This window comes from Sus scrofa, chromosome 8 (genome assembly GCF_054392235.1).
Source record: "Sus scrofa isolate SSC_HxYL_T2T_F1_AM1 chromosome 8, Sscrofa_HxYL_maternal_Yorkshire_Landrace_v2.0, whole genome shotgun sequence".
Taxonomy (NCBI): domain Eukaryota; kingdom Metazoa; phylum Chordata; class Mammalia; order Artiodactyla; family Suidae; genus Sus; species Sus scrofa.
In genome coordinates this window covers 77,201,441-77,219,625 of record NC_139390.1, presented here as the reverse complement: position 1 = coordinate 77,219,625, position 18,185 = coordinate 77,201,441, and the positions used below count along the sequence as shown (strand labels likewise).

Genomic DNA, 18,185 nt, shown 5'->3' with positions numbered 1-18,185 from the left:
AAGGAGTCAGCCCAGTTCACACCAGAGCCTCCTGCAGCCCTGTCTGCTCCAGCCCCCTTTCTCTTGTCACACTTGCATTGTTCTCTGATAATGGCATGAAGTATTAATAATGGATGGATCCTCCAACATTTACCCAAACCACCTTTCATTGATTATTTTATTGAAAAGATGACACAAGAAATTTAATGTTGTCAAAAGAAAAACAAACCTGATATTCTCTTGAGGACTGCTTTTCTTATTGGATACACAAGTTGACAAATTGCATTTCAGAAAAACATAGGGCGATGTTTTACTTTAAAATTGCTCCCACTAGTGACAAAGGCTGAAGATATTAAAAACTAACAAAATACCTCAAACACTGATCAGGTAGCTCAGAGCCTCTTAAAACACTTTCCGAGATGGCTGTCCTGATCAATGATTTATGCAGTACTCTGGCGTTAGAAAATATATTACTTGAAGTCAATTCCTTCCCAGAACCTTCCCTGTCCATTCAGTCAGTGATATCCTATAAACCTTTCTGAAGTCATTTGCTTTCCTAAGATCTTACTTTTGAGGGCTCTGTTGGAAGGATTTTTGAATCAAGATTTTGAGGATAGAAGTAGCCATCTAGCAGTTATTTTAGCCACAGAAACTGTTGAGAAGGAAGGAATAAAATATGGACAATATCTTTACTTTTTAAATTGTGAAGATAATACAAACCATTAAACTAAATGTCAGGCAAAGCAAAAGAGCATAAAAAGTAAAACTGACCCCAAACTCACCTGCCAGAAATAACTACTGTATTCTTCTAAAAGCCTTCCTGTACAGTCACACACATAATGTTTTAAATATTTTATCGCAAGGTACATTTTATTCCTTGGCTAGCTTTTTCAATATATTGTGAAATATAAAGTTGCAATATATGAGTTCAATATATTGCCACCATTTCTGCCAGTACACACATTAATGAGCCACCTCTTTCTCTGAAGCGTTCTTTTAAGAAGTTTTGAAAACTTCCTTCTTTTAACATGGGCTAGCACGTTATAGTTAGACATTTACATCATTTAATCTTTTCAAAAGTTCTTAACCAAGCAAACAAACAGGACTCTCTAGAGACCAGACCTTAGGAGGGAAAGGCTAAGAGCTACAAGGTCTGAGATGAGGCCCTGCAGGATTCTGGGTGGAAGCAGATGGGGCTGACACCACAGACAGCCATGGCAGGAGCAGAAAGTGTCTGACTTCTGTCTGTAGTTGAAAGGCAGAGCAAACAGATTCTCTTGAAGCACTGGATCAGGGGTATTGACAGAAAAAGAGACTCAAAGACGACTCATGACTTTCAGCCCGAGCAACTAGAAAGTTGGAGTTGACATCTCAGTTATGAGATGGGACAGGATTCTGCTGGGCCTCTTTGGGTAGAAAAGTCCAAGAGTTCAGGTCTGGACTTATTGAGTTTGAGATGACTGCTAGTCAATTGTTGATTTTCTTCCGCCTACATCAAAACTGATCATCGTTGAAGAATGTAAGTTTCCTGAGGGCAGTCTTCTATTTTGTTCATTGCTGTACCTCCAGAGCCTTAGATGGCACATAGAGGTTCTCCATTAAAAGTTAGTTTAACAAATATGCTAGACACTCATTACATGTCTTGCTCCGTTCTACATGCTGCGGACATGGCAGGGACAAATCAGCGAAAATTCTTGGACACCTTATATTCTAGGAGTGAGGGGCAGACATGCAAATGAAGTAAAATAAAATTAATCTTCTATATGTTGGTGTACCGGTTTGATACGCTTTTGTTGAATGTATTATCATAGCTCTGCAAAGAGGAAACTGAGACCCCAAAGATGGCATCCTACCAACCTGTCCTCCTCCAAATCCCTTTCCACCCTACTGTGTGGCCTTTCAGAGGCTTCCCGATCTTGGCAACTGCAAGCAATGCCACTTTGAGGTGCATGTATTTTCTCAAATTACTGTTTTTTCATTTTTTGGCTATATACCCAGGAGTTGAATTGCTGGGTCATATGGTAGTCCTATTTTTAGGTTTTTGATGAACCTCCACACTGTTTTCCACAGTGGCTGCACCAATTTACATTCCCAACGGTGTACAAAGGTTCCCTTTTCTCCACATCCTTGCCAACATCTGTTATTTGTTATGTGTAGATTTTTTAATGATAGCCATTCTGCCAGGTGTGAGATGACATCTCACTGTGGTTTTGATCTGTGTTTCCCTGAGGATTGGTGATACTGAGCATATTTTCATGTGCCTGCTGGCCATCTGCATTTCCTCTTTGGAAAAAAATGTCAGTTCAGTTCTTCTGCCCATTTTTCATCATACTGTTTGTTTTTTTGACGTAGAGTTGTATAAACTGTTAATAAATGTTGGATATTGGTCCCTTATCAGCTATATCATTTGCAAATATTTTCTCCCAATCAGTAGGTTGTCTTTTCATTTTGTCCAACCATTTCATGGTTTCCTTTGCTGTGCAAAAAGCTTTTCTTAAAGTTCAATTAGGTCCCATTTGTTTATTTTTGCTTTTATTTCCTTTACCTTAAGAGACAGATCCAGGGAGTTGCCTAGTGGCTTAGTTGGTTAAGGATCTGATGTGGCTTGAGTTTGATCCCTGGTCCAGGAACTTCCATATGCCATGGGCATGGCTTAAAAAAAAGATCCAAAGCTTATATCCAATATGAGTAAAACACGTTAAGAAAATGAGACAGATCCCCCCCAAAATTGTATTTATGTCAAAGAGTGTTCTGCCTATGTTTTCCTCTGGGAGTTTTATAATATCTGGTCTTATATTTAGGTCTTTAATCCATTTTGAGTTTATTTTTGTATATGGTGCTAGAGAATGTACTAACTTCATTCTTTTACATGTAGCTGTCCAGTTTTCCCAATGCCACTTATTAAAGAGACTGTCTTTGCTCCATTGTAAATTCTTACCTCCTTTGTCATAGATTAACTGGCCATAATTGCACAGGTTAATTTCTGGGCTTTCTATTCTGTTCCATTGATCTATATTTCTGTTTTATCATACTATTTTGATTACTATAGCTTTGTAGTATAGCCTGAAGTCAGGGAGCATAATTCTTCCATCTCTGTTTTTGATTCTCAGGATTGCTTCGTCTACCTGGGGTCTTTTGTGTTTCCATACAAATTTTATTTATTTTTTCTTTTTATTTTTTTTGCTTTTTATGGCTGCAGCACAGCACAGGGAAGTTCCCAGGCTAGGAGTGGAATTGCAGCTGTGGCTACCAGCCTAGGCCACAGCCACAGCAATGCCAGATCTGAACCGAGTCTGTGACCTATGCCACAGCTCACAGCAATGCTGGATCCTTAACCCACTGACTGAGGCCAGGGATCAAACTCTCACCTCAAGGATACTAGTCAAATTTGTTTCCACTGAGCCACAATGGGAACTCCTCCATACAAATCTTAAAATTATTTGTTCTAGTTCTATGAAAATTGTCATTAGTAATTTTACAGGGATTGCACTGAACCTGCAGATTGCCTTGGGTAGCATAGTCATTTTGACAATATTGATTCTTTTAATCCAAGAAGACAGTATATCCATCTGTTTGTGCTGTCTTCGACTTCTTTCATTAGTGTCTTATAGTTTTCAGATTACCATATTTTTTCCTCCTTAGGCAGGTTTACTCATAGGTATTTGAGATGACACTGGAATTTTAAGACAACACATGCTCAGTCCCTACAGGTTGTGTGATGGCTGTAGTCATGCAGCAGATCCATCAAGAGCAAGAATTCCCATGACAGGCAGAGGGTGTGATCCACCAATAACTTGCCTCTTTTCCCAAGGCAAGAAAGACTTTTCAGTCCACCAGATTCCTTCTTTTTTTTCCTTTGGCCGTGCCTGCGACAGTATGTGGAAGTTCCTGGGCAAGGCTCTGAACCCACACCACAGCTGTGACCCAAGCCACTGCAGTGACCATGCCAGGTCCTTAACCCACTATGCCACAAGAGGACTCATCACTAGCTTTCTTTAGGACCCTCTGATGAACAAGTGGGCTTCGAACTCCCTCATGTTGTAAATTCTAAGATGTACTGAAGTCCTCTCCTAAGATGACTCATGATGACCTTAACTCAGTAGAATGACCAGAGTCTTAAAGGTTTCCCTCAAGTTATATAGCTTTTGCATGGTGAAAAATAAAATGCCCTTTTATTCTTACAATAATTGTTATTGTTGTCCCTAAAAATCCAAATTATAGTAAAAAGCAAGAATCATATAGCATGGAGAGTTTAAGGATGAAATAACTGTTCAATGCCAGTATACCAGTATTTGTCTGCTGTCTATCTGTGGATCACAAAAGCTTTTCCATCAAAAAATGAAAAGATTTTGTAAGGAGAAGACAGCACCAGTAACAACCCATCATGGATACAACAGTGGTTGAATAAACTCTCATAATGAGGTTATGTTTCTGGACTATGCAAAGCTGGCAAGAATATCGTTTTATTTTATTTTATTTTATTGGCTTTTTAGGGCTGTACCTGCAGCATATGGAAGTTCCCAGGCTAGGGGTTCAACTGGAACTACAGCTGCTGGTCTATACCACAGCCACAGCAATACCAGATTTGAACCATGTCTGTGACCTACACCACAGCTCATGGCAACACCAGATCCTTAACCCACTGAGCGAGGCCAGGGACTGAACCTGCTTCCTCATGGATATTAGCCAGGTTCTTAACCAGCTGAGCCACAACAGGAACTCCAGAAATATAAAAAACTTAAAGGCAGCATATATTTCCATATAGGGAAAAATAATGTGTTCTAACCAGTGGGAAGTCTGGATGATATAGCTTTAAGTTTATAACTATGGCCAAAAAACAAAAAAATCAAACAAAACCTTCTCTCTTCCAATTCTTTTCATGTACAACACCTGCACTAAAGATCCTGTGTCTTTATTTCCTCCTGATGGAAAAGCAAATTAGGTGTCAGGATTTGGACCATAAGAGGAAGATATTATCATCCAAGTTGTATTCTATTATTCATCTTATTTTGTAAAAGAAATGTGTTTTCTAAATATCATACCTGGTACCTTTCCACATTTTTTTTTTTACCATTAGGTAAATTTACAGTTACCTATCCATAGATTTGGCCTTGGTTATAAAAGTGCAAATTTCTACCACAGTCTAATTGCTTAAAGGACTTTTTTTTCCAATGTGCCTTGAAATTCTAATGTGCTGCTTCATGCTCCATATAGACACAGCTTTCAAGTGATACCAACAGACCTATCCTGCAGCAATTATGTAAACCTTATATAATTAATATTTGTGAGATGTGTTAAGATTCTGGCACCGAAGAGAGCATTGAAATCCAAAGCTATTCTATAACTTTCTTTTTTAATCATCTGCCAGCTGGATTCTGGAAGGCTCCTAGTTCCAGCTCCTATGCAAGAACGAGCTACCATTTCAAATAGTATACTCTTTTTTTAAAATAGAAAAGGTCACAAGGGGGTAAAGTAGCGTAGTCTCAGGGAAGCTCCAAAATCCCACTGCATGTTCAGAAACACAGCAGTGCACAGTGGATGGATATGGAATCTGATTCAAAGTGTTCCACTGGAGAGCTGCCTCTGAATCCTAACGTGGTAGTTGTTATTGCAGAGTGAGCTGCTCTGAAATCTCCATGTCATCTTCTCGTGAACAGATGGTGATGGATGAATGAAATGATGTGAGGGAGCTAAAGCCGTGGGAGGCAGGGTTCAAAATAAAGCCAATCCCATGCCAAACCCATTGCACTGATGAACTGCACAGGAAGGGCCAAAGGTTGGGTTGCTCTAGAAAATACAGGATGCCTGGTTACATTTGAATTCAAGGTAGACACTGAAGAATTATTTCAAGTGAGCCCCGAGTACTATGTAGGATGCACATAGAACTCACTATTGATTTGAAATTCAGATTGGACTGGGCAACTTGTATTTTTTAATGGCTAAATCAAATCAAAGGAAAATTAAAACAGCTCATTTTCAAATTGGCATTATACCACCTTGCACCAAGGAAAAACACAGATGAAAACAATTCTATAACTATCTCATTGTAACGGTTCCTAATACTTATCAAATGGCAAAAGTCTCAAGGTTTATGAACAACACCAAAGCAGGTTAAAAAAAAAACGAGCTCTGCTGGTATAAAGGATCATAATTAATAAAGACTCACACGTCAGAAAACCTGATGTTACATCGATCCCTGTCATTTAAAGAATTTAAGCGGTGACTGCAAAATGTAATGCCATGAAATACATCCATAAATCAGTCTTATTTTATAGTAACTTTATTTGCTCATTAACTGAATGATAACTGTTTAGCCCTGCACTTCCAAGGAAAAAAAGCCATCATTGCATAAGGCAGGTACCCATTCTTTGCCTACCTCTTTTCAGAACTACTGCCATCTTCTAAATAAAACACTAATTTTTCCTGGCAATTGTTTTACTCACTATCTTGCTAGCAAAGCAAATACTACCAGCCTTCTATATCTGTGGGTTCAACCAACCTTGGTTGGAAAACATTAGAGAAAAAAATTCCAAAAAGTTCCAAAAAGCAAAACTTGAATTTGTCTCATGCCAGCAACTATTTACACAGCACTTACGTTGCATTAGGTATTATAAGCAACCTAGAGATGATTTAAACTCTACAGGAGAATGTATGTAAGTTCTATGCAAGTACCATGAGACTTTATATAAGGGACTTGAGCATCGGAGGATTTGGGTAGGGAGGGCGGTTCTGCATATTGAGGAATGGCTATATTTGATTCCGAAACTAACATACCCAATTTAAGCAAGAGATACTTCCAAAAGAGAAAAAAAACTATTGTAAATGTATGGCAGGATTCCTTTCACTGGGGTGTGAAAAGAGCCAAACCCTTTTGAAAATATTTTTTAAATGTCACTCTTCATTGTTTCCAGCCAATGCTGTAACCTGTGAAAATGATCGTTTAAGAAAATGTGCTCAAACAGTGTAAATACTTGGCCAAGAACACAAGCACAATTACAGCACAACTAGACCAGGCCCAAATGGTCAAGTTACATTAGAGATCTGGCCATTATCAATGAGTTGGGATTCTGGAGAGAGCCATTTTGCATCATTCATACACCACAAACAGCCTTTTCCTAAGTTCTTTGAACTGAATCATCCAAAATTTGTGACTCTGGGAACCTGACCTTAAGATTTAGCTGAGTTGGGCTTTTGAAACACACCCATTTGCAAAAGACTTTGTGGAAGAAATAAAGTCTCTGGTGAGACTTTACTTCCATTTGTTAGGGAGTTTTTTTGTTTTTATTATTATTTTTTTTTCTGTTTTTTTGATTGTTGTGCTAAATTTGAGCTGGCACGTTATTAACCTCTTCAAACGAGGCATTTAGTAGGCTCAGCTGAATATTTTCTTAATTTTTGCACATCAGGGTTTGCCAGAACAGCTGGCACTGTGCTGGAATATTAGCCGAGATCTTTGATTTCCATAGTCCAAGCACAAACACATAAGCTTTGGCGAGGATGACCTAATGGGTGCCAAACACAGTCGGTTTTATTAATGAGTCACAGCAACAACAATCGCTAATACTTACTGAGCACTTACTATGTCCCAGGCATTAGAAGCGTATTTGATCATTTAACACTTTGCATTGGCCTGATGAGGTTTTAGTCCCCCAATTCTGTAGATAAGAAAACTCATCAGTGGTTAGATTACGCGCCCTAAATTATACAATTAGTCTGTAGTAAAACCTAGCTTTGTACTGAGGCAATCTCGCTGCAGAATCTGTGAGCCTAGCACTTTGCAACACCGCCTCAGTAAATAGATCTGATAACAATGGAGAGCTTCCACCTTCTCGGGTCAGGTTTCAGGCGAAGGAGGTGTCACTTTGTGACACCGACTTCGGGGGAAGAGGAGGTAACCAGGCTAAAGGGATGCAAGTAACCTTTCACCTCCACGCCCAACCAACTACAGGCAGCTTTGCTGTTCCTGTAAATAAATAGGTGTGCATTCTTGGTTTACTTTTAATATGTTTATGATAAGATTTATGATACTACTTTAATATGCTTATGATAAGGTCCTGACATATATCAGGACCTGAGGAAGAACAGAGCCATAAAGGTGCAGGGTGGAGTGTCCCTTCGAGCATAAGGACATTCTAGATATTAGTCACCCGGCCAAGAGCTATCTGACAGGCCCAGGACGCCACAAGGCTCTCTTTCCGGGTAGCAGACTGGAATCTAGCTCTGCTGGTCTTGATCACCAAGAGGCCAATCAGCTGGCCTGGGGAATGGGGCAGAATGCAGTACTGGGCCTGGGGGGAAGGAGACCAGGGCGGGCAGGGCAGAAGCCAGGGCAGGAAAACTTGGATCATGGGTTTGTACCTCTCTTATTGATGCTTTGTTTCGCCTTTGAACTCCTTGGATGTTTGGAAAAGGCCTTTGGAAAGTGCCTGTGTACCTCAGATGTCTCAGTGCAGGCTTTTTTTTTTGTTTTGTCTTTTTTTTTTTTTTTTTGCCATTTCTTGGGCCACTCCCACAGGATATGGAGGTTCCCAGGCTAGGGGTTCAATCAGAGCTGTAGCTGCTGGCCTATGCCAGAGCCACAGCAACACGAGATCTGAGCCACATCTGCGACCTACACCACACACAGCTCACGGCAACGCCAGATCCTTAACCCACTGAGCAAGACCAGGGATCGAACCCGAAAGCTCATAGTTCCTAGTCGGATTCGTTAACCACTGAGCCACAACGGGAACTCCGGGCATTTTTAAATAGATGGGACCATAGGACCCTGAAGGGCAGCAAAGCCAGTGGTGGGCATGAAGGAACTGAGGAGAGGGGAGAGCTGGAGCTGGACGCTGCCCTCAGCCTGTGGTCCCACTTGGCTTGTATTGTCATATGGGGGCAGTACTCCTGTGTGCCTAGATGCTGGCCTTAGAGGTGTTTGGTAATGATTTGTAACACAGTCATGCTGCTTTTCTCCCACAATCCACCTGGAGAGAACTGAAAACAGTCCAAGGTTCTCTCTTCCTTCTTTTAAAAACATGTGAATAAGCGTAGAGATCTTTTGTTGACAGCGCACGTGAACTTGCAAGCGTCCATCATACAGGCTGGAGGAAATGCTTATGTATACGTAATGAGGAGATTTCTCAAACCAAGGAAAGTCCCCTGCCAAGCCCTGGTTCTGGCTCGAAAAAGCATCACCTTAAGAGTTTTATGGAACCTAGAAATTATTATACTAACTGAAGTTAGTCAGACAGTGAAAGACAAACATCACATGATGTCACTTATACGTGAAATCTAAAAAAAGGATACATATGAGATTATCTGCAGAACAGAAACAGACTTACAGACTTTGAAAACAAAGCTGTGGTTACCAAAGGAGACAGGTGGGAGGGAGGGATGGATTGGGGGTTTGGGTTTGGCATATGCACACTCTGGTATATGGAAAGACTGGCCAACCAGGACCTGCCATATAGCACAGAGAACTCTACCCAGTATTCTGTGATAATCTGTGTGGGAAAAGAATCTGAAAGAGGGTGGATGTGTGTACAGGTATAACTGAATCACTCTGTTATACAACAGGTATAACTGAATCACAACCTTAAAATCAACTCTACTTCAAGAAAACTTTGAAAAACTGAAAAAAAAAAAAAAGAAAACTTCAAGCCTTTAATGCTGAAGAGGTAAAAAAAAAAAAAAAAAAAAGCAAGTGCCTGGTGAAACTAACTGGAGCTTTGCCATGGGAATGCCAGGATGATCCACTGAAACACATATGCCACGTTCATTTCAGGAACCTTCTCCCATCTCTCCTTTATGGGCTTTTTCTAGAAATGTTGTAGTTTAGTCTCTAAAAACACTCCACTTTGGGATGGAAAGGACCTCGCAAGGTATTTATGCCTATTCTTTTATTATTTTCCCAAGAACTTAATGCACGCAGGTAGCTTTTATAACACACTAACTCCCAGGGAGATTGCTTCAGAGGCATAACCTCAGTGGAAAGCCTGAGGCTACATCACTCTGTTTGGGAGATGTACTCAGAGACATTGGCGGGGGGGCGCCCCAGAGCTGGGAGGCTGTGATCTTTTGGCTCTGCCCTCACACATGTGCAGGGATGGGAGCGAGTTTGATCTGCGGTGGGCAGCTACCAGTCTCCTCACCCTGGCGGTGAACAGGAAGGGCAAGGTTCCTGCCGCAGGAAGAGCAGAGCTAAACTCTAAAACTGGCCTAAATAAATAAATAAATAAATAAATAAAATTAAAAAATTTTTGAGCTCCTTGGTGGGGAGTGGGGGTGGGGAGGAAGCCTAATAGGGTTAATCCCAGCCAACTTCCAGAGTCGTTTAAAAAAAAATTAAAATGGAAAAGATAAGCCACTAAATAAAACAAGCCTACCTAGTGACTGTACCGGCTCACTGAAGGGTTTCTGAGCCTGAAGCCTCATGAAAGGATTTCTAGCGAGGAGAAAGGAAGGCGTCTTTCCTGCCCTTTCGTAGATGTCTCTCGGCGGGGCGGGCGATTGCGGGGCTCGGGAGAAGGCTGGCTGTCACACTTGCAGGGATGCACGCGCTCCCAGTCTGGCCCGACGCCGCGCGGCCAGAGCCGCCCGAGCCCTGCTCCTGAACCTTCTGCGGACGCGCCTCCAAATGGTACAGACGCCAAAGGGAAAAGGGAGCTTTCTCAGACGTTCAGCAAGTAGAGGAAAAAGACTCCCTGTAGCCTCAAGTTGGGCAACTTTTCCTCAAAACTGCATTAACCTTTGTCAGCTGCCAGGAAACCCCTAGCTTCTTGTGTCCACAATTGCAGGAACCAAGCAATTCAGGAGGAAAAACAGATATAGATATAGATACAGATACACGGACTACTAGCATGAATCAATGGTTTGTGGATGTGGCCTTGAAATATTCTTTTATCTAAACATAACAGTGTACCGCGCACGCAGGCTGATTTTTCTACCGGTGCCTGATCCACAGTCGGCCTGCATTTTCTGCAAAAATTGGGCACCCTAATCTCAGACTCAAAGCGCTCTTCTGACTCTCTCCTCGGCGCCCACCAGGCCGAGCTCGGTCCTCCCGCTCCTTTCTCCCCAGCTCCCGCCTAGAGGCCGCTGCCGTCCGTGGTCCAGAGACCCGCGCGGTGCGCGTGGGAAGCCATCCCCAAGGAGCCAAGTTAGCAGTTTCTGCCAGGGCACGCATTCGGGGGAGCTCCGGGCCACAGGGTAAAATTGCCACCCCGGCGGTGATAGCGAGCTTAAGCCGCCGGATCCAAGCAGCTGCCTTGGGATTGTTAGCGCCGCATCATCCCCAAGCGTTAACTAGGAAGGGACGCCAGAGGCCAGAGACCAGAGCCCACCAAGTCTGGGGAAAAGCAAACCAGCCCCGCAGGGCGCACGGCCCGAGCATTAGCTTTCCCAGATGCCACCCCTCCCTGATTCTTCTTCTCATCCCTCTCGGGTCCAACCGCGTCAAGAAGTCTGGTGCCCAACTTTGGGCGGGTGTGCTCAGAGACCCGAGAAGCCTCTAGTCGCAGTCAGTGTCGCCAACCCCGGGTTCAAAAGCGTCGCGCAGCCACCTGTTTCCCAAAGCCCGGAGTTCGTGTGAGAGCGAGCGGCGGCCGGAAGAACCCAGTCACCCCCTCAGTCCGGCTCGGCCCAGGAGCTCCCCAAATGCTCATCACCCCAAATCCAAGTGCGCACATATCTCTGCGCAACACCGGAGGCTCGCGCCACTCCGGCTACCGGCGCGACTTACTTCCCGGTCTCCCCGCTCGAGCCCCCGCCCCAGCGCTGGCCGTGCGGCCCGTGTCGCCCCGGCCCTTCCTGGCAGGACGGCGCCCCCAAAATACCTGCTGTGACGATGAAGAGAGCGAAGAGCGTCTTGCGGACCATGGTACCGTGGTGCTTAGTGCCAAACCCGGCGCGGGCGGCAGGAGAGTTTGCCAGGACTGACAGAGCGCACCGGGCGCGGGCGGCTCCTCCTCTGCCCGGTTGGCTACTGTGGGAGCCGGGCGGCCCGGGCGGCTAGGGCGGCGGGAGGGGAAGAGAGGCGAGCGCCGCGCGGCTCCGTCAGCTGCGTATCCTCCGGCGCCCGGCGCGCTTCTGCTCCATCCCAGCCGCGGGAGCCGGGGGCCGCCTCCGCCGCCCGACTGCCGCCGCCAAACCCCTCCCACCCAGGCCCCGCGGCGATGACAAGGCCACCCCTGGCCTTTCCTCTCCCGGCGGCGTTCAGGTCCCGGGAGTCCTGGCCCAGGGCGGCCTCTGCTGGACAGTCGGGGCGGGAGATCCGAGTTTTGAGCGGGTTCAGCGAATGTTTGGGGCCGCTAGGCCTGTGCTGGGAGCTAAGGGAACGCAGTGTAATGGGAGCGGATTTCTGCCCTCAAGAATTTATCTCACCTTTTCTTATGTGGGTGATAACCTTTAAACAGGTTATGCCACCTCCAAGAGCCAAGACCCCACTTCCTAAGAGAACGTATTACATTTCTTTCCAAGTATGAGAACCTTTTCCTTTTCCTTCATTTCTCCGGATGTTCCTGCGTATACATTAAACCTTCGCACACGTTCAACCCCACTGCATTTCCTGGTGCCTAAGTCAGGGTGTCTGTTATCATATTCAGCTTCTTTCTAGAAGAAACAGTATTAATGTCAGGTAACAGTGGTTCATGGGCCCATTCAGAGCCAGGCACCCCATTTCATGTTGTATCGTGATACCTTCCAACGACCCTGGGACATAAGAATTCTTATTCCATTTTGTAGATGAGAAAACTAATGCACAGAGAAGAGAAGTGATGTGCTCAGGATCACATGGCTAGTAAAGACTGAATCCCGTAATTGAAGAGTTTGTGCACCAGGGCATAATACCAAAGGCTGACATTTCCTGAGAATGTCTGCGTGCTGGACGACTGCGCTGTACAGGTATCAACCCAGTCATGGTCTCAGAACAGTCCTTTGATGTGGGCACTCTTATGTCTTCATTTCCAGGGGAGAAAATGAAAGCGTCTGGAGGTTTAAGTACTTGCCCAAGGTCACACAACCAGCTAATGGTACAGATAAAACACATGCCCGCGAACTCTGGGTCATCTCTGTACTATGCTCCTTTTTCAAAGTCCGAAGTCTCTGTGTGTTCACACAGATCAAAGCTGACCCTTCTCTTAATGCTTCCACCACCTTAGAGCTGCTTATTTCTATACCTCAGCCAGACCAGATGCCAGAGCAGCTCCCAATGTATGTATTAGGAGCCCGGTGGTCCCCTAGTCCCTGGAGATGGGATGCTGCAGGAATTAAGGGGCATCCCTAAAGAACTGGTTTGTTCAGGACCATCACTAGCTCTGGAGAAGAGTTTTCTTCTTCTGTGACTTCTTACCTCCTAGAGAGAGCCTCGGGTTTTCTTTTCTCACTCTTTGGGGCCTCCCGGCTTTGTCTGTGATGATATCAGTTCCTCTCACTGACCCCACCATTACCACTTGTCACACTTCCACAGCTGGATTAAACTGAGCTCATAGTGTTTCTTTTGTCTTGGTACATGTATTGATTCTCGGTGAAATGAGGAGTAGAAATATTACAACCAAATGCCCTCCCATCCAACCACCCCGGCCAAAGAAACTGCAAATGCAATTTATTAAACAAGTTCTCTTAATGCTTTTGACCTTCAAGTCCTTCTGGTTTCTTGTGTAATCAGTGTGATTATGAACAATTTCTGCATCTGTGCGGTGGCTGTCATGGGGGCAGGGACCACACACAGATGGAATTTTGTGGGCATATTCTATAAAGCCCTGGTCCTTTTAGAGAGGGCCATTTAAGTAAGTGACTGTGTGACAGAAATAAAGATTTTTCAAAAACACTTCACAGAAAAAACTAATTGAGATTCAACAACACTGTAATGGAATTCCTGAGTAGTGCAAAGGATGTGTGACTGGCTTTGATATCTAAGAGGATGGTCTGGTACCCAAAGGATGGTGATTCCCACACATGAATCAGTTAAAATATCTAAAGCTGTTCATTGTACCCAAATCAGGGTTGAAAATGATTTCTTTAAGCAAAACAATTCATTTTTATGAACAATTCAAACTTTTATTAATTTAATGAAAACATAGTTGATCACTTACTAGGTGCTTGCCATGGATTTGGTGGTAATAGTCAAGATCAGTAGGGTATGGTGCTGTAATGAACCACTGCAAAGTCTCAGTGCCTCTAGCAAGAAAGGTTTATGCGTTGCTCATTGTCATCTTCTGTGGATCCAGGTTACTCCCCAGAGTAGATTTCCCCTCCATCAGTACTCAGTGTTGTAATATCAAAACCTGCTTCTCCACTCCCTGAGATGGGGAAAGAGAGAGGAGAGTTAAGTGCAGCGTTTAAGTCTTCCGCCTGGAAGTGGTGATTCTGTTCATATTTTATTGGTTAAAGCAGGTTGGTGGCCACACTTGACTTCAAGAAAGCCAGGAAGCACATTCTTCATGGTTGTGATGTATGCCGCAGTGGTTAATTGTCTTTGCCATCAGGAAGCTTTACATTCTTGTAATGAAGGGTCAAACACTGAAGGATCACAAAAATATAGGCTATCATGTATTATGGAAGAGTGGTGGGGAAGGGGAGAAATGGGTTAACTGTTTCGTAGTTGTTTGCTGCAATCAGTTGAATAGAAAAGTGTTCAAACTATACGCAATACTCCATTCTGTTAACTACTTTAAATAATAACACCCACTAGCATTTACTGGGCTTTGGCTCCATGTTAGGAATTGTTTCCAGTGTTTTGCGTAACTCTTCAAACTTTACACTCTGTAAGGTTATCCTAATTTTGCAAATAAAGGGCCTGAGAGATACTTAACAAGAGTGTAAGTATGAAAGAAATCAAAAGATGTTAAGATATGAATGCAGGGGAACTTGCACTCCTCGGTGGGGTCAGGGATGAAATTTGCATGTAACCTCTTAGTCAACCCTTAGAGCAAATGCCATTTTCTTCATAGATTTCTCAGGTCTTTCATAATGCTCTACTGGGATAAAATCTAAGATAAACCTGCCTTTTACCGACTCCACACTTTTTTGATCACTCTTAAAATGAATTTCAAGGGTTGTAGACTTTCAGCATCTTAAGAAAAACTGCCCTTGGTTGACTTAGTTTTCCACATCCTGATTTTTATCATAATTTATAAAGTTAGCTAATATGGAAGTGTCTGCTCTGGACCCTTGGATTCCTCATGGCCTAGGAGAGACATACTAACCCAGCTGAGAGAGCTGGGGCAGGGGGTTATGTGCAGCAGTTAGAGGCTGAGTTCTGATGTCTGTCCCGTGGCCCCTGAAGACTGGATTCTAATCCCCCCTCTGCCATCTATTAACTAATTGCTTGGCACCTTTGTGCCTCAGTTTCCTCCTGGCATCATTGAGAAGATTAAATGGATTACATATGTGCAAGGCTTAGCGATAAAGGCTGGCTAATCTTAGAAGAGAATCTTTGAGGTACATTTAAAACTCATTTTGGGATCTAAAGTACAAGGAGAAAACATTAACGCCTGCTCTAGCTATTTCTTCTTACACGTGGTTATGTGACTTGGACTCTGCCTTGGGTAATTCCATTCCTGCTACATCTGAGCTGCAGAGGAAAACTCTCAACTCTCCCTGCCAGCTCCTCCCCCACCTCCCTCTTCCCCAAAGGCAGCCTCAAGACCCCAATGGTCTTGGCTTCCTTTCTCTTCTCAAGTTGCACTGCAAAAATATCTCCCAGGGTTCTGCTACATACTTCCTCACATGGCTTGGCCTCTCTCTTCTTAACTCCAATTTCCTTTTTAAAATATTAATGGTAAAAAAGATTAAAGGCAGTTATGCAATAATGGGCAAAAGAGTAAATTTGGAACGTTGACAAGAAATAGTTGCTTGAACAAAGGCAGTTTTAAAAGGACCTGATGAAACAGGATTGTTTCCCTGATTTAAGTAAGCTCGTTTGAAGCTGTGTGAGCTCTTGGAGGACACTGAACCACATGTCACTAATTTTTATTTTCATTATGAAGGAAGCCCTTAAAATATTTCAGGAAGGAAGAAACTGGCCTCTTGGAGGTGATGCACATATTGAAAACCTCTTATTAAAGAAGTTTACAACTTGACTGAGTTGATACTGTAGATTTCCATTGTCCAATAGAAGTAAAATACAACTTACATACATGATTTTTAAATTTCTAGAAGTCATGTATTTTTTCGGAAGTTATATTTTTTAAAAAGAAAAACAGGTGGAATTAATTTTAATGCTATGCTTTATTTAACTTGCTATATTTAAAATACTTATCATTTCAATAGGTAATGAATAACAAAATATTTTTTATGTATTTTAAAAAATTTTGTTGGAGTAGGAGTTCCCATTGTGGCTCAGTGGAAACGAATCTGACTAGTATCCACGAGGACGCAGGTTCGATCCCTGGCCTCACTCAGTGGGTTAAGGATCTGGCATTGCCATGAGCTGTGTTGTAGGTCACAGTCTCTGCTCGGATCTGGTGTTGCTGTGGCTGTGGCGTAGGCCGGCGGCTACAGCTCTGATTCGACCCCTAACCTGGGAACTTCCATATGCATGGGTGTGGCCCTAAAAAGACACACACACAAAATTTATTGGAGTATAGTTGACTTACAATGTTGTAATAATTTCAGGTATACAAGAAAATTAAGAAGTTATGCGTATACAAATATCCATTCTTGTTTTCCATATAGGTTATTACAGACTATTGAGTAGATTTCCTTGTGCTAGACGGTAGGCCCTTGTTGATTATTATTTTACATACAGTAGTGTGTATATGTTGAATAGCAAAATATTAATAGGCTATTTTACATTCTTTTTCTCATTGGAAGTCTTCAAAGTCCAGTGTTTGTTTTACACGTGTACCGCATCTCGATGTAGATGAGGCACATTGTGAATCCTCCATATTTGAAGGGTTGGCATGTACCATAATGGCCGGTGGGGCTGTAGAGCACTGGGTCCTGTCTCTTGCTCTGCCTCATATGTTCTGTACAAGTACAGAGCAGTGTGGTGGGGCTTTTGGATGGTGGAGTAGTTGGCAGCCTAAGACTTGCAGATTGCATGGCCTCCACACCTCATTAAACTCTCTAACGCTCAGTTTCCCCTTCTATGAAGTGAAGTCGATGGTAATAATAATGATGCCTTACTTCAAAGGAGAACTGTATGGATTAAATGCATGGAAAACATTTAGAACAGACCCTAGACAGAGCAGGGCCTTAATAAATGCTTACTTGCTACATTTGGTAGAATTGGTTATGATGATAATAAATGAGTACTCATGGCGAAATCTTTCCAATTGTCAGGATAGTATTAGAGATTCTTTAGCACTCAGAGGCATTGACAATATTGCTTTTCCCTTGAAGTCTATTTCTGCATAGCGTTCATCCTTCCTTCCTTCCTTCCTTCCTTCCTTCCTTCCTCTCTCTCTCTCTCTTCCTTCCTTCCTTCCTTTCTTTTTCGGGCTGCACCTGCAGCATGTGGAAGTTCCCAGGCTGTAGCTATTGGCCTACACCACAGCCACACCAGATCTGAGCCATGTCTGCGACCTGCACCACAGCTCATGGCAACACAGGATCCTTTAACCCAACAAGCAAGGCCAGGGATTGAACCTGCATCCTAATGGATGCTAGTCAGATTCATTTCCACTGAGCCACAATGGGAAGTCCTATAGATTCATTCTTTTGGTGAGGGAGACGGATTGGAGATTTCCTTTGCTCTGCTGTGAATCTAACTATGTATTTATAAAGTTTGTAGTAGTTTATCCAGCATTTTAAAGATATTTTACAAAGGATGCGGGGTTTCTTTGTTTGTTTGTTTTTGTTTTTGCCATAGGTCTAGAATCTTATGCAATGGTAAAGTTTGGAGTAGGGTGAGAGTGTCCCCTTCTTCAATCGTCCATCTCTTTTGAAGCCACTGAGAATCAGTCGTTCTCCTCAACATAATTCTTTAAATCCAGGGGCTCTCTGCCAGGGTGGGGTGTAGGAAATTTTGCAACGCTGCTTAGATTCTCACAAAGATAGCCATTTCATTACTGAAATCTTTCCATTTCTCCCATGGCTTTGCCTAAGAAGTCCCCTCTGTATTTAGACCTCGCTGTTCTCATTTTCCTCTCATGATTCTGGGCTGGATGCTCTGTGTATACCCTCATCTGCTCCCAGCTTTAGGGATTTGGAAACCAAAGGCCTGGAAGATTACAAAGCTACCTGTGATTTTTGCTCTGCCCCAGTCCCTCCCTCTTTGT

At 43.2% G+C, this 18,185-nt stretch overlaps 1 protein-coding gene across 1 annotated transcript in view; it reads right to left on the bottom strand.

Annotated features, from left to right (window-relative positions):
- Positions 1–12,112, bottom strand: part of PARM1 (prostate androgen-regulated mucin-like protein 1) — a 104,934-nt gene extending 92,822 nt beyond the window's left edge. The window contains 1 exon segment of the mRNA NM_001243716.1: positions 11,799–12,112. Coding sequence (NP_001230645.1) covers positions 11,799–11,841 — 43 coding nt within the window. The 5' untranslated portion in view covers positions 11,842–12,112.
- Between the last annotated feature and the right edge of the window lie 6,073 nt (positions 12,113–18,185).